This window comes from Sesamum indicum, linkage group LG3, assembly GCF_026168435.1.
Source record: "Sesamum indicum cultivar Baizhima isolate 11 linkage group LG3, ASM2616843v1, whole genome shotgun sequence".
Taxonomy (NCBI): Eukaryota; Viridiplantae; Streptophyta; class Magnoliopsida; order Lamiales; family Pedaliaceae; genus Sesamum; species Sesamum indicum.
The window spans coordinates 22,065,036-22,086,371 of NC_142659.1; the positions used below are offsets into that span (position 1 = coordinate 22,065,036).

At 33.1% G+C, this 21,336-nt stretch overlaps 2 protein-coding genes across 5 annotated transcripts; both read right to left on the reverse strand.

The window, feature by feature from the left end:
- Positions 1-352: 352 nt before the first annotated feature.
- LOC105158404 (protein LIFEGUARD 2) lies at positions 353-9,889 on the reverse strand. Of its 2 annotated transcripts, XM_088879124.1 has the most exons (4): positions 9,444-9,889; positions 7,766-7,900; positions 5,037-5,173; positions 353-683 (listed from the first exon to the last, which is right to left on the reverse strand). In XM_088879124.1, exons 1-4 carry the CDS (start codon positions 9,700-9,702, stop codon positions 477-479), a joined length of 738 nt encoding a protein of 245 aa, XP_088735250.1. In that variant the 5' UTR covers positions 9,703-9,889; the 3' UTR covers positions 353-476. The 2 variants fall into 2 exon arrangements, with proteins under 2 accessions (XP_088735250.1, XP_011073458.1); XM_011075156.3 differs by lacking the exon at positions 5,037-5,173 and having other exon boundaries at positions 449-683; positions 7,787-7,900.
- Positions 9,890-14,511: 4,622 nt separating this feature from the next.
- Positions 14,512-19,078, reverse strand: LOC105158406 (VAN3-binding protein). 3 transcript variants are annotated; one of them, XM_011075158.3, is made up of 7 exons: positions 18,570-19,078; positions 17,851-17,973; positions 16,477-16,897; positions 15,806-16,039; positions 15,607-15,656; positions 15,345-15,402; positions 14,512-15,200 (listed from the first exon to the last, which is right to left on the reverse strand). In XM_011075158.3, the coding sequence occupies exons 1-7, from the start codon at positions 18,885-18,887 to the stop codon at positions 14,986-14,988; spliced, it is 1,419 nt and encodes a 472-aa protein (XP_011073460.2). In that variant the 5' UTR covers positions 18,888-19,078; the 3' UTR covers positions 14,512-14,985. The 3 variants fall into 3 exon arrangements, with proteins under 3 accessions (XP_011073460.2, XP_011073459.2, XP_020548709.2); XM_011075157.3 differs by having other exon boundaries at positions 17,851-17,976; positions 18,570-19,077; XM_020693050.2 differs by lacking the exon at positions 14,512-15,200 and having other exon boundaries at positions 15,337-15,402; positions 17,851-17,976.
- Positions 19,079-21,336: the final 2,258 nt, after the last annotated feature.

A 21,336-nucleotide genomic window follows, 5' to 3' on the forward strand; every position in this document is an offset into this window, starting at 1 on the left:
CGCTAGTGTGGAGGTCGCTTGCATCCAGTAGAACCTACAGCTTGCTACAGGCAACAGATGTTCATCTAATAAGATTCATATGAAATTTTCCATAAATGAATAATAGTGACTTTTTACCCTCTAGCATTAAGTTCCCCAACATCTCTTACAAGTTTACCTTAATACCGTACTTACACTTTTCTGTACAACAACTATCCAACAACACTACTCTAAAACATTATTTCAATACCCATTGGGTAAATTACATTAACAATAGCTGAAGTTACGATAAATCACACAAATATTCTTTACCCTTTGCAAAATATAAGTACACCCTTTATGTTTGGAATTATAATTTACATCGACACCTCATTAAAAACAAAAACTACACAATACTCCTAACATCAACGAGGTTTACTTATAATTTTATAAAAAATAGAATATCTTTTGATGAAGTGTGGATAACCATATCTATTTGGTTTGAGGTCAGCCCAAAATTAACATCTACCACTTTGAATAATGGAAAGCAGACTCAAGAAGAGGTTGATCATGTCACTGAAAAGGCAGGCTGCTGCATCAATGTACTGATCATAGTTGAAACGTTTTATCACATTATCAGTGTCGTATATGATAAAACCCGAGAACACGAGTGCAGTGAGGCATCCAATCACCTGTTGTACCATTGGCCCCATAGGAAAGATAATCTGATATCCAAACACACAAATATTAAGTTTAAAATATTAGAAAACAGAATAATTTAAATATATTTTTATCTTTATAATGGTAATTTAGTTAGAAAAAAGTTATTTAACTTATAATAAGTCTCAAATAAGTCAATTAAGAATAAATATAAATTTTTATTTATTTATTTTTAATGTTAGCAAATTTTATGAATTTTGCTAATGGATAATCTATTTGTTGGATGAAAACAAATATTAAGGGTACTAGACGTAATTTTCAAAACACACGAGAGGTCCTATGTGTAGTTACACCAAACTTAAAGGGAGGATAATGTAATTTGTTATTTAATATTTAATATCTTAACATATACCTTTTACGTGCAAATATTACACGTGAAACCTTTCTTCTTTATGAATGGACGACAACAAGATTTGAACCTACGACCTCTTATTTGTTTTGCTCTAATGCCATATTAAAGACAACCCCATCTAAAAATTTAACTTACTAGAGAAGAGAATAATTTAAAATTTAATATCTTAACAAATTATATGTATAAAATGACAAGAATCTGTTTTATTCTAATATTAAATTTTATAATTTTAATAGTGACAATTGCTTTATAAAAGTAATCGCAAGGAACTAGTGAAAAACAAGTTATGCATAAAATTATTACTGGAGAAAATTAGTGACACATGAATACCGATGATTTAGTGACGACAATATAATTATTGTTCTAACTAAATTGTTACTGCAGATATGTCACACATTGTTTATGTTGTTAATTTTTTGTTTAATTATTATGACTAATAATTGTATGACAACCTTAAAAACCTTTCATAAACTAAGCCTATAAGCAAGTCACACCAGCCCAACTAGTTCATCAATAGGGAGGTAAGACCATAGATTTATTTTCTATTTCATTAAACTGGCAGGCTTAAAAAATAAGTCCATTCACAGCTGATGGATACGTCATCATCTAGTTGGACAGACACGTCGTATAGCTTGCCAACACATCAACACACGTCATATAGCTTACCAACACATCAAAACACGCCATACTAAAATATCTTACTTAGATTCCAATAGATTAGACCAGAATTGAGTTGATAAGCCACTAGTAACAGCTTTTTAGAAATCTCGACAGTTCTGGCATGACTTGGTGAGCAGTCATATCCCTTTCAATATTTATCCAAATCACAAACGATGTTCTTTTGGATGATATCTAGCTCAAAGCTATGGAACTCTACAACCACCCACCAAATCTTCTTGAAAATCCTTCTACCCATGTGGTGTGGCCAAAATTCTGGTACGCACCATTGGCGTCGTCTGTGGAAACTTTGAGTTTAAGATGTGAGAAATTGCAAATTCAAACGGATCCTTCGAGGGAAATACTTCAAGGTGCCCCTCACAATTGCCTGCTTACTGGCACTGCTGACCCTACTACACAGGTGCAATGGTGGTTAATGTCGTGTAGCACTTGCTACACTAACTGATTCTACTCATCAATGGTTCGACTAGCTTCCAATTTGATCAATTAGACTTTTTGCAAAATTTAGTGCCATTTTCCTATATCAGTTTGCTAGCAACAAAAGAAGTGCCGAAAATGGACCATCAACCTCTTCATGGTCAAGCAGGAGGAGAATGAGATTCTAAGGGCCTGCATTCACCGCTTCAACACAACCATCCTTGAAGTTTTCGCAGCTCACCGAGAGGTGCTGGTCAGTGCATTCACCAAGGACTCCATAGAGGCCCTCTTTTCGATTCTCTAGCTAAGAACCCAACCACTGACTTTCTAGACGTGCTGGCTCTGCCCAAAAAGTGCACGAACCCAGAGAATGCCTATCTGGTGAAAAAGATTAGTCGTGATAAGCGAAGGGAGAAGAGTTCTTGTCCTCCCGTAGGAGTAAAGGAGAGTCCATAAGACGCTTCAACCCCCTCAATCCAAAGACTAAGCACTATATCCCGCTCATCACCAGCCCGGTTAGAATACTTATGGCGATTGACTGACATCTCGCCTTATAATGTCTTAAAGGCTTAGAAGAAGGTCCCTAATTGCCAAAATCTAAATATTTTTGTAGGTATCACAGGTTTTGGTGTGATACCAATCGGCACCACCAGCTGAGGCAAATGGTACAAAGACTTATACAAGCTGGCTACCTGAAGGACAACATGGATAAAGAAAAAAGGCGCAAGTAGAAGGAAGATTGCTCTCACCATTGCAGCTCCTGCAAAAGCAAGGAGCAGGCAGAGGATCTCTATGAGGCTTTCTCGACCATGGAAAGGTACTATATACGTACAACTTGCTATTTTTGTAATCAAGCATTATCTCACATGAATGAAAACAATTCTTACTTCCCATATTGTGTTATTCGCATGCTTAATCTTTAGCTCCTAACTAACTCCAATAAGCCACCACCACTAGGTGAGACATGTTTTTACATAAGTTGTCCCTAGCTAGTGTAAACATTTACATAAACTGCCACCACCCTTCACACACCCTAATAAGTCACCCCTATTTGGCCATGTTTCTACATAAGTCGTCTAGAGCTAGCGTACGCTTCTACATAAGTCGCCCAAGCTGGCGTACCCTTCCAATAAATCTCCTTGGCTGGTGCATGCACTTACACAAATTGCCTCCAGCTGGTACACACAGTTACATAAGCAGCCACTGGCTAGTGCACACATCTAACTCAGCCTTCACCAGCTAGCATATACATGATACAAGCAACTACCAACTGACATATTCACTTCAGTTGTTCAACCATCTTCTGTTGGCAGATTTGTTTCAGCATAATGCTAATAAAGTCTGGTCAGGCTTAACTTAATACTTGAGTTCTATCCTTACTTATTTATTGTGAGATATATTCTCTCCTAGTAACGGAATCACATCTTCCTCGCTAATGACAGGAGCATATGGATAAGTGCGGATGCATTAGTTGGGCAAAATAGGTCAATATTTCTTGCCCTATAGGTTGCCTAAATCTACAAGCTTGTCGCATCAAAAGTCTATCTACTTGGGTTAAAATTTACTTGCCTAGTGTTTTCTTTTTCTTTTTTTTGCAAAACTTGTGTGATAAAGCATCACTTTTTACTACTTGGATTTCTTATACTAACAGGAGATGGAAAAACCTCCCCCTCTTATCCGACTTAACATTACTCTAACACTTGTAAAGAACATTTTTACTTAGTACATAAACTGGGTATTTCCCAACTAAGTACTTATACTAACCTGTTGGAACTACAAAGCATAGCAACCAAGTCAATTAAAACATCCCCTAATCTCTCTAGTTCCTCTGGGTAGAAGGACTCTCTAGTTGGAATCCTTCAACCGATTAGCATTACCAAGAAGCCTAGTAAGATTCATCCTACAGGTGAGCAAGAAAGGCCTCTTATTTTTTGCAGGATATGGGGGGGGGGGGATTGATTATGCCCCTAAATTTTTCAAAGACTAAGCCCACAAGCAAGTCTTAGCACCCTAGCTGGTCCATCAGCTGGAAGGTAAGACCCATAAACTTACTTTCTGTTTCACTAAACTGGCAGGCCCAAGAAACAAATCTATTCTAGTAGGACACATCATCATACAGCTGAACGGACACATCATGTAGCTTGCCAAGACATCAAGACACGTCATACTCAAAGATCTTACTTAGATTCGCACAGATTGGACGAGAATTGAGTTGATAAGCCACTAGTAACAACTTTCTAAATATCTCGACAGATCTGGCATGACTTGGTAAAATAGTCGTATCTCTTTCACTATTTATCTTAACCACAAACGTTTCTTTGGATGATAGCCAACTCAAAGATCTTTCCAACGGCATATGGAACTCCGCAACCACCCTCCGAATCTGCTCTGTACACTCCTATAAGTAGAAGCCTTATCAATCCTCATCTTATACTCTCACTTATTCTCTCTCGATTTTAAGTTAATTTTAGCTCTCTTGTTGCACTCCACAAGAATATATATACACTTTATCACTATTCTATACTATTATCTCACTTCAATCCAAGTTCTCATTTATCTTTTCATTTAAATTATTACTGTTTTAAGTATCGGAGTGCTAATATTTATTTTGCAAAGTTAATCCTTTTTGATTTTATAATTTTTTTTTAAAAATCTTTCGACCTTTATAGTGTAGTCAAAAATCTGGCAAGCATCAACTAATGTTATCTTATGATGTAGTGACACTGAATATTTAAGGTTTAAAATGTTTCGAAGGAGGACTTATTGATTTGTACTTTGCACTTTCCACCTATAAAATCATATTTTACACTAAAAATTCTCCGACCATATAAATTTTTTGATGAATGTGTAACCTAAATTGTAGGGATATCTTTTTAATATATTTAGATATCAGAAAGAAGGAAAAACACACCCGCATAAGCCCAAAAGTGATGAGTAATAGCACAGCACAAAACAAGAAGGGTCCCAAAAAGTGGAAGTCGTAGCCCATCTTAGCAGCTACAAACGTAAACATAGTGAGAGCAACGACTATCAAAAGTGTTAGGGACAGTGAACCATGATTAATTAGTATTCCAATGAAATATTAATTCAGACACAGACCGGAGAATTATTTACTTACATAAACAACATATTTTTGGAGTTTAGAGTTACGTAATTACATTCTGGATCGATGAATTTGAAATTATAAATTTCAAATTATTAATAATGGATTTTTTAAATTTATTTGGATAGTTTTAAGAATAATTAATTATATTGAGATTTTTTGAGAATATGTTTAATTTCATAAGTACCTTATCACCAGAAGAAATATATAATTGGCTAACAATTTATTAGGTGTGGATTAAAATTATAGTAAATAATTATTATTAATCATGATTAATTAAGCAAAAATGGATACAAATATGTTTATTATCCATCATCATGAAAACTGTTTTTGTCATAGCTATGAGTCACAATAAATATTTGTGCTATAATTTAACTATAGTAAATATTTTAGCCACACTCGCAAAGATCACGGCCAACAAACATTGCGTGGTCATGATCAATGACTATTTATTAGGGGTATTTATTTTCAACAATGACAATTAATTATGGTTCAAATGTTAAATTTCTTTTGGTGTCTACTTTGTGCCAAAGTATAGATACATCATTGATATTATAATTGTAATATAAGTCGATACTCCCTTTGGGTTTAAAGTTTACGTGATATCCCCAAAGGTAAATTACATCAACATCCCTCAAGGGGTAAACTTATAATTTTGAAAAGGGTATAAGAGTTTGTGTAATTAGACTTAACATTAGGGATTGTCAAGGTAATTTATCCTAATTCTAGATTCAAAGGATTAATTTCAAATCCTTCAATTTTAATTTTAAACTACATTTAGTTAAATATTGATAGATTTCAAATTTTCCTGATACAAAATCATTTGAAATCTTTCTCCAAATCATTTCCTAAAATTCATATCCTTCCCTCCAACAATATAAATTTTTTTGTGGGCTATATTAGAAGGATCTAGATCTGAATGAAGGATTTTGGGAACCAATTCCAAATAACTCCATATCAGACGAATTTAAAAATCATCAATATTTCATAAATACACTTAAAAATGGGGGAATTAACGAATTTGAAATCTTTTCTAATTTAAAAAGTTATACTAAATGAATGCAAAAGATCAATTTGTTATTAAGAATTTAAAATTCCCACACCAAACCCGTCAATCTAAATACACTATAATATTTTTTTTTTCAAAGTTGTTTACATCTCACTTAAAATTAGTATAATTAATTACTGAATATACCCTATCTCTTTCGAAATTACTAAAACATTTTCTTAAAGCTTATAACGAGACCGAACCGGTCTACGTATGATAATGTTTAGAAATTTGAGAAATATAAGGTGTGTTTGTACGTAATCCTGTACAAGATTGGATAGGCATAATGTCCGACCCAATCTAGCTTTGCCGGACATTTACTTTAATATTTGCCTGTCCTTGATAAAATAATTGGACCAGATTGTAACCTGGATACTTAGACCCCCATTACTTTGATATAAATTTGTATAAAAAAATTAGTATACATCAATACAAGATTTAAATTTACTTTGAGGTATGGGGGCGATATAGAATTAGACCCCTACTAATTACTGTTACACTTGAATAATTAATAATAATATTTTTTTGTCTGTTAAATTTTGTAAACAAGGGCTCAAAGGTAATTTTTCTATCAAAAGCATGTGGATAAATCAAAGTAACCACTAATTAATAGAATTTATCCGATTTTATTAATATATGCAAGTAAACAACTTACAATTTATACACGGCCTTTTTATCATTTATTTAGTTAAAGATAATTCTATCACTCGTTTCATCCGACACTCAAAGTAAACAGGGTCTTAGGTGAGAGATTCATCCCATGTGGATCAGAAAATGTTGATTTATAATGTCCTTATTCTGAACGACGGACTTTGCAAAATAACAAGGTATTGATAGCTTGAAAGCGACTATTTTGTCCTTTTATGGGCCATTTTGTTTTTATTTTCATGCTTTAGCACAATCTCAAACAATTCCTAACTAATAGATACTACATACAATGATCTTACAAATAATACAACAATTGACCAAATCAAATAACAAAATATTATATTGACATCTATATCAAACTTATCTCTTACATTACCATTAGTTAATTTATTTTGCTATAATTCCATCACACTTAATTAGTAAATGAGGCTTATGAGAACTAATTTTAAGAGCTCGCTTTTGAAGCAAAAACTCAAAGAGGAATATTTGTAAATTCAAAAAGAAAAGAACTACAATCAGTAATTATATTCAAATTTGAGAGGATATATGCCAGCCCTATTAACCAAAAGGAATATACGTCAGTTAGATTGAATCCTAGTTGAAACGTCAGTTAGATTGAATCCTAGCTCGAATTTTCAGCCCAGCTGTATTAATTAAATAATTAGTATATTATAATTGTGATATAATTAATATACGTACATAAAAATCATGTTCGTATATTTATGATGTGATTGATATACCTACATAAAAAATTATGTTCGAATACGCTACTCATAAGGATGGGCAAAGAAAGAGGATGAGCATTTCATAAATATTTATTTAGAATTTCAGAAATGGAAATTATTGAAAGAATAAATGTTACCTATGCTTTGAGTGCAAACAGCACCAACCATAAATGCCATTGCGAGGGTGAAGAGAAACAAAAGAAGATAGTTCCATGGATGGACTTGGCTAAAGCAATGCATCAGTATGCATACTGCACTCAAGTAAAATCATCAATTATATATTAATTAATATTTATAATAAAAGAAAAAAAATCACATGCAAATTATAATTGGGGAGTACTGTCTGTAAGAACTTCTGTATCTAGAAACTTATTGTAGAAAAACTTAAAATCTACGATATAATCAAAAGTCCAAAATGCTGGTAAAGGAGAGTAGAAAATAGGAAGTGTTTAATTCGGAATAATTTATTCTTCAAAATATTAAACTCCATTGGTTAAAACTATATAATTGTTAAACAAATTATGTTGAATTTATTTTCAATCAAATAGAAAATTCAAAACAGTTAGAAACACCTGAAAAACATCCCTTAATTTAAGTGTTTTTTTTACCTTTTTTTATTATTTTCAAAATTTCGAACACTCGAGAAAAATATAATATTAGTGTCGTCAAACTATCAAATGATAATTTTTAAGTTATCACTCAATACATATATATATATATATTAAATGACAATAATTTTTCTGTTGTCACTTTATAATTATTAGTGACAAATATTTTGTATAAAGTTGTCACTAAATACAATACAATTAGTGTATAATGATAAGTATTATTTGTTGTCACTAGGTCATCACAATAGACGATAAGTATTATTTATTGTCACTAGGTCAGCACAATAGATGATTCGCTAATTGTACTTAGTGACAACTTTGAGTATATTTTTTTGACACTAATTCTTGCTACCAACACTTTTTGAAAAATAATTAATAGTAACTATTAAAATCAAAAAAATTATTATTGTGACAAAATAAATATTTTTGTCACTATATATATGTAATTAGTGACAATATTAAAATTGTCACCTATAATTTTTTGTCACTAATTTTATTTTTTTATAGGGGAATTGATTTTTAAAACAATTAAAACGCTTAAATTAACAGTTATTTCAGACACTCTTAATTCCAAAAAGTTAAAACAACTACCCACAAGTTATAGTTTTGGTTCTAAGACACTACCAGAAAACAGTGTTTCAGACATAGAATTTTTCATTTTGAAGCCTCCGTATCCATCTCTAATAATATTAAAGATGGGAATATTAATAAATCTATGATTGAAGCATTTATAATTAATATCAAACTTTGCAAGTAGATATTCAAATAATGCTAATTAAATTCACACCCCCTTAATTTCAATTATCAATAAGCATTATAACAAAATAACTTAATAGCTACGAAAATAAATATTAGCCTTCAGCAAATTAACAAATAAAATTCTCATTGTTAATCTAGATTATTTAATTTAACAAATTGAATTGTTTAAAATATTTATTTGATAGTGTAGAATAAAAACGAGACTTTTACCTGTTAATTAGTTCGACGTTAATTTTAACATAATTTTTTTTCATAATTATGGATTCATTCTCTTAGGAACCAACCCTAATTAAAATCATAAACAAGAACCATCAAAACACACACATATATATAACCAGATCCCATAATATAATACATATACACGAACATGAATTCCACCCCATGCATGCATACATAAGAGGCAAAGAAACAAGAATACTTGACTCACATACAAATGTAACAAGAATGAGGGCAATCATGACATATCTGCCATTAGGAGTACGCAAGAAATCGCGAACAGGTGGGGTTAGAAGCATGGCGAAAGCCACCCCGACTACCAGAATAAACTGCAGGCACAGGATGGAATAAACTTTACGGATGAAAGCCCATCTCAGCCTCGGATCCTCTTGCATGCCCGGATACAGCCTGCCCCCGCGCTTTCCGCCCGCCTCCACGTCCACGTTGTTCATCGTTGGGAAACCCGCCATCGGATGATCGTGGCACGATTAATGTTTCTTCCCTCTTTCTGTAATTGTCAAGAATTAAACTGTGTAGTTAGTGTGTGTAGTGCGTGAAATTTTCTAGCAAGGGTTTGGTGTATATATCTATATGTAAATGTGTGTATATTGTATATTGGTGAGTATGATTTTGACGAAAAGAGGAATGGGGTCGTGGGATTTGTTGTGTATATGGGAATGGAAGACGAAAGGGAAAATGGTGGTTAAAGGCCGAAATAAAAGGGGTCAGCGTCATTATATATATCCACGTGTGGTCTTTTTTAAATGGATGGCTTCTTTCATTATCAGAAGGTAAAGTGCATTTAAACTTCTTTTAAAATGTGAAATTATAATATTTTTTAAAAAAAATTAAAATTATACTTAATACCTTGTTCGAAAATCACTATTTACATCTAATCTCATCTCATTAGAGTATAGACGAAAAATATTGAAGTTAATAAAAAAATTACATAGAGTTTCAGTTTTGCCCCTCATTTAACATTCTCATGTAATAATTTTATATTTATAAGAGGGAAACTTGTAATTATATTAACCTTACTCCATATGTATATATATTATCCCTTTATACGAACAAAAATATATTTAAAAATGTCAAATAAGGGGCAAAATAAAAAATTATGTAATTTATTTTGCTAACTTCAGTGTTTTTCATTCAAAACCTAATGAAAAGGATTTAGGTGTAAATAGAGAATTTTGAAAAGGGTGTAGTGTAATTTAAAAAAAATTCGGAAAAGAATTGATATTTTCTCATTTTCAGAAGGGATTTAAGTATAATTAACCCTTATCAAAATATAATAGTTAAAGTAGACAAAATTAGAATGAACATTGATTAATTGTGGTGGCGTAAATGTTATCAATTGAGAAAATTACATTTTACATCCACGATTTAGTCCTTCTCTAATTTATCGCTCCGATCCCATTGTTTTTTAACTCAATGATAACTCCAAAATATTTCTATTTTAGTCGCAAGCTTTAAATTTATTAAGTTTTTTAAAGAAAATAACACATAAATTGCAAGAGCTTTGCCATGCACGTGTAGTTTTTATCATAAAATTTAATAAAATTAAGGTATGAGACTAAAATTGTAATTCTTTTTGAGTCATCGAATCCAATCGAGTGATTTCAAAAGCTATGGGACCAAAATTACAAAATGATTAACTTGTGGGACATTAATGCAAAAACTTAAATTTTTCAATTGATTTTGTTTGTCCAAAGTAAATAATATTGATTTTTCATAATTTTTAAAATGATTAATTATAACATAGGAAAAAACTGACATTTTATAAACGAATAAATTGCATAAAATCCTGCTGTATTTTTAAAATTTAGTTAGAACCCCTCCTGTGTATTTTTTTAAAATATTGCATACTTTCTCCTTCTGTTAACTAAATTTAAGACGTTAAATTTTGTACTGAATTACTCGTTTTGTCCTTATAACAGTCATTGATATTCAGTTGTTAAAAATAAGTGGTCTAGATCTTAAATAACTTTAAGAAAAATATTTATATATATAATTATATACATACACTAATATATTTAATATATATATATCAACGTAGGCCGCGTGCGCCGGCCGCCACCTATGTGGGCGGCGAATTTAGGTGGCAGTGACATTGCTTAGACTGTTCTTGCGACATCTCCATCTCCCACGCGTTTAAGGGCAACAATAATGGTCTCCCAACACGTGCACAAAAGGCAACATAGAGGTCTACCCCGCAAAAGGAGGCGACCGAACGGGGGAGAGGGGGGCAACCTCGCCACCACCCCCTTGTGAAGGGGCAACCTCACAGCCGTCCCCTTAGTCTCCACGGCAAAATGTTGCCCTGGATTTGGGCGACCGCCATCACATACACCCAAGGTGACGTCGCCACTATCGTCTAAGCTTGGGCAATGGCTGTCGCCCAAAGAAGATGGCCAGCTTCCATTGCCCAAGCGCCATCCCATCATGTAGTGGCCGGGGACGGAGAATAAGGGAAAAAATATTTAAATTATTTAAAAATTTAAAAAAATTAAATTATTTTTGTTTTAATATAATTTCAAATAATTATATTATATTAGATAACAATAATTTATTTTTTTCAAATATTAACAATTCAAGTATTTAATTTAGCTATTAATTTACACAATTCCATTGGAATGATTAACCAAATATGTAATTCTATATGTTGTTGTTTAATTAAATTATATAGTAAAGATAAATTGATAGAAAATTCATAGAAATATTTTGAAAATTATATTTAAGAAATATTACGTTATTAAAAAGAAAAATGAGGTTTTAATGATAATCTAACTAGGAATGATATTAAAAATAATAGTTATAAATATATAAGGGGTGTGATTAAACGAATTCTTATGAGTTAGTTGATAGATTAAATATATATTTGGGAAGCTTAATTAGACAATATAATTATTTAAAAGAAAATAGAACAGATGTTTAGACTTTAATATAAATGAAATATTCAAAGATTGGTGAAAAATATACGAATATTATATAATATTTTATGATATAATATATATATTGATTATACATATAATACTCTATTATAGGACGTGACGACAGAATAGAGGGTTGAACAGTCCCTTGTGTTAATTGAAGCATTTTGACGTTTGAGGGTATAGATAATTGAATTTATATATATATATATATATATATATGTGTGTGTGTGTGTGTTTGTGTAGTATTATATATATTATATATATTGGTTTCTTATATTTGATCGTGAACTTGGATTTATATTTATACACGCGGATTTTGTATATGGTTGTTTATATATTTGGTTGTGAACTATTTGTTGGATTATCTTTATATAAGTGAAATTGTTACTATGTGTTATATGTGATTGTAATGTATCGACGTGAGAGGTATGATTATGTGATCGTATAAATGATTATTGCATTAAATTGAATTGAGAAGTTATTACTAAGAAAGTAATTATTATACAGAATAGAATGATGAAGTTAGTGGTAGTGTTGTTGTGAATTGAAATAATAGATGATGCTTACCTAATTAGGAATATAGTTAATGGGTTACGATACAGTGACTGATGAAGATGTGATTGATGATGTGATATAAAAAATAAATGAATTAAGCTAGGTATCATGGCACGTAGGGTACTGGGATATTTCGGATCGTTGGGAGTATCCTGTGTTGTTAGCTACACACTGAGGTGGTGTGGGGATGCCATGTTTGTTATGATGTCCTGTGTTGATATTGCTATAAAATAGGATAGAGAGTGTGAGATATCACATACAACAGGTATCCTGTATTGTATATGGCATGACATTGACTGAAATGATGATGGCTGAGAAAATCATTGACTGATGTTCTCTAATTAGAGTAAGTAGGGCCCTTAGTTAATATATAGACTGATTAGCTATACTTACTTAGTAGGCAGCTCATTTCTTACCTATTTTCCTTTGAGGTTATGTATATGAGGACATCTGGTGAGAGTAAAAAATATAAACTTTTGACGATATCTATTATCTCTTATAATATTTATATATTATATTGATAAAATAGAATATATTCTACTGGTCGAAAAGAAATTACTTATAGAACGAGTTGTAAGTAAGGAAAGAATGAGATAGTGATAATTAAATGTCTTGAATAAGGGGTGCTTCATAACCCGTGATAGAGACAACCCGTCCGAAAGTGTCGGGCTTAGCCCAAGAAGGAGCCCTTTGGTCCCGAGGAACTCCTTGCGGGGCAAGAGTCTCCACATAAAGGGAGTACTTTCTCATGTAGAGACGTGCTACTCACAAAAAGGATAAGGTTGTACCTTATCCCTGGTTTTCCACCTTCCTTCTTGGATACACGGCTCTCCCTAGAGTCCCCGTGGAGAAGGGCTCCCGCTCTATAAATATGGATGGCACCCCTCAACAGACCCCTTCAACAATTTGGGAAACTCTCTTGCTGCCTCTCTGCTACTTCTAAACTCGTGTTCTTGCTGTATTTAATTTATGGAATTCTTAATCCTATTTCAATTTCTCGTCATAATTTATCTTTATATTTATTCACTTCTAAATTTGAATTAACTTAAGTATCAAAGTGCTAACATGTTTTGTATGTCCTTTTTCTCAAGTGCTTTCATTCAATTAGCCCAAATCCGGCATCAAGATCCAAGGACTTTAGTCCCGAACTAAAATCGCACGCATCAATTACAAATACTCCCTACTATTTGATGAAATCAGTAATCCTTAGATGGAAGTATGAAATTATCAACTTTGACTTACTGTATTTTTATTTTTTTTAAAAAAATTAAAAATTTATAAAAAAAATCGAATGGGGGATGAAAAAATTTTATAAATTATTAAAAGATTATCCATATATTCTATAAAAGAAATTAAGATTTTTTAAAAATAAAATAAAATTTTAATTTTTAATCCGTAAGGATATTTTGAGTTTATCACAAAAAAATAGATGAAAATCTAACATATTGAACTAATTGTTAGACGGTTGTTAAAATCAAGGGGATATTGGTAAATTTTCAAACAACGAGAGGATACTCGTAATTATGCTTAACCTTTGGGGAGGTCGTTGTAATTTACCCAAAAATTAACATAGCTAGTTACATTTAATATAAAGGGACAAGTGAACTATATTTAAAAAAATATAAAGAATTTTTAGTCTATCTTTAAAACACAATAAAATTTTTCGTTGAGTTTGCCAAATAAATGGAGTTTTATATATGCTATTTGGCCAAATAATAACTATAACTAAAAAACATGGGGAATAGTATAACTCTTAAAATAGTAATCATAATCTACATAGGGATCCTGTTATTATTTCTAAATTTCATCACTTCAATCAAACAATGGAAAGTATTACAAAAAGGCAGCACATGCACTAAAAATACAGACAGATCTATTACACAAAACACTAATTACAATAAAGCTACTTAATCTGAAACCCTAACCTATGCCCCCCACCAATTAAAGGCAAAACCCCACAAGAATAAACTTTGCCTTGTACATATATTTGTTTACTCACAGATGTGATTTCTCCCATTCTTTTTTGACCAAACCCTAGTCCAAGATAACCCTTTTCTAATTCCCCACAAAACAAGAACAAAGTCTTGGATCACATGGTTTTCTACTTTACTTTTACACACACAATCCCGATATTACATTGTACAAAGCAAAGATGAGACCCCATTTGGGAATAACTTATAAATCTAGCACCCCTTTTTACATTAAGACAAGAAAAAGAAACAACAAACCTTTAAATACTATGTGTTAGACCCAAAAGGGATATCAGTTTATGTGTTTGTTGTTCCTCTCAGCAGCAATTGTGAGTAGTCTTGAGACACCTTGAGTCCATACATCATGCTCTCTTTGGTTCTTGCACTCGAACTCGACGACCCCTCGTCCCACCGTTTTCAACGCGAAGTATCTCCGGTGCTCGCCGCCTTCAAGCAGGTGGCGGCCGGGCCAGGCCGGAATGTCCTTCAAGACTTCCAGCACTACATCTGAATATTTCAAAAACAGAAAAAACATAAAGATGGCAACTCTTTCATGCTTTTCTTCTTTTTTCCATGATGCTTTCACAAATCCCCAAAAATGTCCTCTTCTCATCATGAAGACAAAAGATAAAAAGAAAGAAACCTACTTACTCTTTTTCTTTTTGGTGACGGTCCCAGCGACATGTCTGCTCTTCATCTTCAGCATCACCTGGAAAGAATTTCTGATTTAGATCACGACTTAAAGTGAAGAAAGCAGATAGATTGATACATATTTGTAATGATGAAGAACTTTAACTTTTTGTCTTGGAATTTAGTTTCATCGATACATGTAAAAGGTAAAGTGTGTGTGTGATGTATCGGAGAAAGTTCAGAGCGGGTTTGATTGTTCAATCATGTTGAGGAAAAAGCTTACCTGACCCATTTTGTTAATGTAGACAGATACTACTTTCCAATGAAGATCACCTGCATTTATAGGGAATCCAAGTATCAAGCAACTGTGTGTGATAATCAAAAGTTGCTATAACTGCAGCTTAAGTTGTAATAACCATGATTGCTTACTGGAAATACTTGTTTCTAACATGATGAGATCATTAAGAGGATGCACGAATTACCCTTTCGAGTTCTCTTGAGAAGCTCACCGCCTCTGGCAAGCAATTCCCTACTACAAATTCCGAGAAAGTTCTCTTCTGGGACGAGTTCGCCACTAAAACTACCATTTGAACTTCCATTACTCCCACCATTGCCGCGGTTAGTAACTCCCATCACTTTGTCCACAGGGATCACGGCTGCAATATTCCATACTTCCTTCAATGTCCTCGCCTTTAACGTGGCGGCACCGCGCAGAGCTACCAAAGAGTAGTCAAACAAGTTAGAAAGACACCAATGAAGAAACACAAAGGGCGAATTCAACACTTAATAGAAAAATATGCCAGTTATTTACATACGTGTGTGTGTGTGTGTGTGTGTCTTTTTTAGTAAGTTGAACGATAGATTGTGAATAAGTACGACCCAGATAAAACATAAAACACAAAAATTCAAATGGTGCGGAGAATATTCTTGTGTGAAGCTAAATTTTCTTACTAGAAAAGAATGTTTTTACAACGGCAAATCAATTATTTATCAACTACCAATAAAAAATTATAGAATCACAAATTTACCTGTAGCTATATACTAGAAAATTGATCCCCTTAGATGGACTAAAGTCTAACATCGGATAAGACTCTGCCTTTATCTAAATGCTGAAATTGACATAATTTGACTAGAAAAAATCAAGCATACATACCCGTGGCAGCAGCAGCTGTCAAGGTCATGATGTCACCCGCAGACCGAACATTGACAGCTGAGCTCACGACCGAAGCCAGGTGCTCACGCTCGGCCCCCATCACCTCGGCTGCTTCAACGCATTGTGCAGCCACCAATGTGGCAGCAGATGCCACGGCCATGTCGGTCTTGGCCATTTGTTCGTCTTTTCCTGCCCCCGAAGAGGCAGCCGTGGCTGCAGCAATTGCAGCAACGGCAGCCGCAACCCCGGCAACGGAAATGGCAGCATGGAGCTGGGCATTATGTGCTCTCACCTCCTCTTTCTTCTTCTCTTTTCGGTCTTTCAACCATCTCCCAACTGTTTTCCCTCCGGTCAAACCAGTGCCACTAGCGGCACAGCTCTTGTATTGGCTGTTGCTGACCGGATTGCTCAACCGACAATACTGCATACATAAATCTACATCAGTGTCGACTTTACGAGCTTCTTCATATTCCACGAGCTAAAACATATATTATTGTGGAACACATGCGGAAAATTTTGAGTTAGATGTTCATAAGCCTAGCTAGAATGCAGCATCCACCTCGTGCAACTCAATTAATGAGACCATCAAAGAGCACCCACCAGAAGAATGGACCACTTTTTCTTGTCTAATAACTAGTCCATATTCTCAAAAATCAACATGAACCACAATCTAAAATGGACAGTGCCCTCATGAAAAATTCCTCATATTCAACAATTGCCTGGCAAATCACCCGACGAATTTGTCATATTATGCCAATTTATAAGGATCGACATAAAGATCAAATGTACCATAAATCATCGATTTAGATATGGTGTCGCAATGGCAGGATCCATGCCCAACTCTGGAGGACCAAAAGCTCCATAATTTTTCTAAACATCGCCTTACCGACCAATATCACACACAACGGTGCCGACAATATTTCCACAAATGAAAACACGCGCGCACATGCACACACACATATATATGTGTGTGTTTCGAATTACAATGTAATTTCTGCAGTTATTTTAATCTAATGTCTTTCATGCTCATGAAATCTGACTGAAAATATTAAAGAAGATATAAATAAAATAACTAAACATGTGATTATATCTTGGTGTTTAGGAGAAGGAAAGGTATAAATCTGGTACAATTTTTACACACTCTAGGTATGTTACTGCTTATTGGTTAAAGAGAAAGCTGAGATATGCCTCTCTGGCCTCAGAACTTGTGTTTTGTGACCAAAAAGAGCCCAACAAACATAACCACAAGACAACCAAAAAATTCCAAACTCCAAGATATTGTAAAATGAGATTAGTCAATAAATGCACGGCAAGAATTATATAATAAAAAAAATAATAAATAGAAAATATATTTCAAGAAAAAGAGTGACGGACCTTGGGGTCATCCATTTCAGATGGGGAGACTGGGGGGCTGTCAGTGAGAGAACCACAGCTCTGACCACCATTGAGAGGTCCACTGCTGTGGGATAGCCTTCCTGAAGTGCGTGGTGATACCTCCTGCTGTTCATATGGTACACATATCAGTACTGCTACAGTACTAATTGTATGCCAATTAGACATACTCAAGTCACATAATTGGAAGTACTAAAAAAGGTTACTTCTTGAATGTATGAACCCAACTATTTAGAGACCAAAAGTGCTCTGTTTTCATATTGATAAACTGTTGATGTCTTCTCCAAGAAAATTACATTTAAACAGCTTAATGTTCCAAGGAAGATGTTGGTTTTCCAAAAAATAACACTTTGTTATCAATATTAAAACCTTAAATAGAAACATACATAGGAAAACAAGAAACAAAAACAGAAGAAAAGAGCATCAGCAAGAGTAAAATTAGTGGATAGTAACTTAGTTTCCAAGACACATTAAAGAACAAAAAGAGAGCAGAAAACTCCAACAATCCCCTTATCCAGAAATAATTCCAAGAACACAAGAAAATCAGTTCATCAGTCAAAACGAAGTTTACAGAAAAAACCAGATAGAATATGGACAAAAAGGAATGAACTTTAGGCACTATGTGGAATAAGTCCAATATAATTATTTTTCAACCCCATTCACACACACACAGAGGGGTGAAAGCTCGAATCTTGACTTACAGATTGAGACATAATCCGTTCCATGACAAGCTGAGAAGTCTCAGAAGAAGCAAAGGAAAAAGGGTTCCCAGAAACGGTGGCTGAAGCAGCCTCCTCCTGCAACTCAGCCGTGATATCTTCATGAATAATTTCGGCGCCGTCTCCAACGCCGCCATTCTCAGGAATGTTCTTCGGCAGAAGCTGAGGCAACTGCTGCGGGGCTAAAGCCTTGGAGATTTCAAGGGCCGAAACACTCCAAGAGCGGGATAGAAACTCCATTGGCTCTCTGGGAGTCTCTGGAGGCCTAATGAACATGCGCTCGAGTTGAGCTCTCTCCATAGGGAAATCAAAATGGTGGGAGGTAGTTGATTGCTGCAACTGTAGAAGAGGTTAAATGTGATCATGGGAAGGGGTTAATGAGGTGAGCAAGTTCTTTATAGAGTGTTTACATGTTAGAGAGAGAGAGGAACAGTCTGAGTGAGGGGTGTGTGTGTGTGTGTGTGTGAGAGAGAGAGGGAAGAGAGTGAGTCAGTATTGTCTGCTTAAGGCTTTATGTTGAGAGAGAGAGGAAATACTTCTGGGATTATTTTCATCTTGTCCCATGTATTTTCTGTAATTACATTTTCACCCTTTAACTTTTGTAGGAAAACAATAATTTCAAATTATGTTTGACCATGATGTCACCAGTTACTATTTATACTTTTGGTCAAGATTGTTAAAATAAAGGATAATTGTATTAATATATTTTTTGATTTATAGTTTGTTTATATAAATTACTCATATTTTTTTATATTATTATAAAAATTATTTTTAACAGTCAAAATATAAAGGTATTTATGTAATAATATTGACATTTTTTGAGAATATATGAGTAACTTTTCAAAAACAACTGTGATTTGTGTAAAAGATATAGATGATTTTAATGAATATATGTACGATTATTAAAAAGGCAAGAATGATTTGTGTAAATAGAACATAAATTAAAGGGTGTAAATGTAATTATCTCTTAAAATAATCATATTAATCTTTGTAGTAATTTTTATTTTTATAATTGAAATAAATTATAAAGAAAGTTTTCTATTTATTACTTTTTGTTCAGCAATATAGAGAAAATTATAATTAGTGACACGAAGCGTTTAAGAATAATTTTTTTAAAAAAACAAAAGCATTTATATTTACAGCTTCTGCTTTTGAATTACATAGAATATAAGTAGATTCAAAAAATTTATACGCATCCCACTACAAATGTGTGCAATTTATTAGTAAGATTATAAATATTAAGTTATTTTTTCGAATACACCAACTCTAAATATTTTTAATTTTTACTGTTACTTAATTTACAATATTCTATAATTTATTCACACCACAAAAGCAAAAGCTATTACAAATATCCCTATAACTTTTAGCTTAATATTAGTTTAATTTAAATAATTCAGGTGTAGAAATTCTAAATAAAAATATGTTTCAATTTATTTTTAACAAAAAGCTGATAAGTACTTATTTTGACTTTATAGACAGTATACTCATGTCAAGGAGCTCTTTAAGTAAAGTTGTAAAGAGTTTATACTCGTACCAAGGAGTTCTTGACTTGAATTTATAGATAGTTTATACTCATATGAAAGGAGTTTTCATATAAGTTTGTAAATTGTTTATACTCGTATTAAGGAGTTCTTTATTTTGAATTTGTAGATAGTTTATACTCATATCAGGGAACTCTTCAAGTAAATTTGTAGATAGGTTATACTCATATCAAGCAGTTCTTGAAATTATTTTTGGAGACATTAGATAGTTTATGCCTATATCCATGAGTTTTGAATTTTTTTTTTTTTTTGGAGACATTAAATAGTTTATGCTTATATCTAGGAGCATTTGGAATTATTTTTTAAAAATATTTGATAGTTTATGCTCATATCTAGAGGAGCAATGGGAACTGATTTTTCAAGACATTAGATAGTTTATACTCATACCTAGGAGCATTCAGAGTTTTTAAATTTCATAGTGTTGTATCATGAGCATTGGCTTCAATTAAATATTCATCTTCTTTTCAATTGAAGCTCATTTCAATTTCATATGCTCGACTGGCTAGCTCACCAAAAGTCTTTGATTTTATTGCTTGAAGAATGTAGCATAGTTCCTAATGCATGCCCAGAATACATAACTTGACTGCAGAAATTTCAGGCAAAGTATCTTTGTAATTCAACGATAAATTTCTCCGATTATTGATGTATTCATGCATGGGCTCATCTTTTCCTTGTTGCTGGTTAGCAAGTTCAATCATGCTAACAATACGTCGAGCACTGTAAAAGCGACTGAAAAATTTATTTTATAAATCATCCCAACTATCAACGGAGCTTGCTTCAAGATCAATATACCAATCAAAAGCAGCGTCTTTTAAGGATAAAACAAACTACTTATTTAAAATTTTCATTGGTCCCAACATTATTGCATGTTTCAGGGAAGTGAACAATATGTTGCCCTGGGTCCTCATGGCTAGTAAATTGTTGAAACTTTGGAGGCCGGTAGTTTTCTGGCATTCTCAATCGCTCAATTCTTTTTGTGTAAGGCTTCACATAAGATTTGAAAGTTAAAACTTGAATTTCATATGTAATTGCTATTACTTCATTCACAACATCCTTTACATGCTTAATAGAAACAAATCCATTGGTAGAAACATGAATTCCTTTGCTTGTACTGCATGCAACGGAAAATCTTCCTCTTTAAGTTCTTTTGATGTTGGGATACTTTGATACTTGTCATGAAGTTTTTAAGCTGGTTGTCTCGTCTTGAA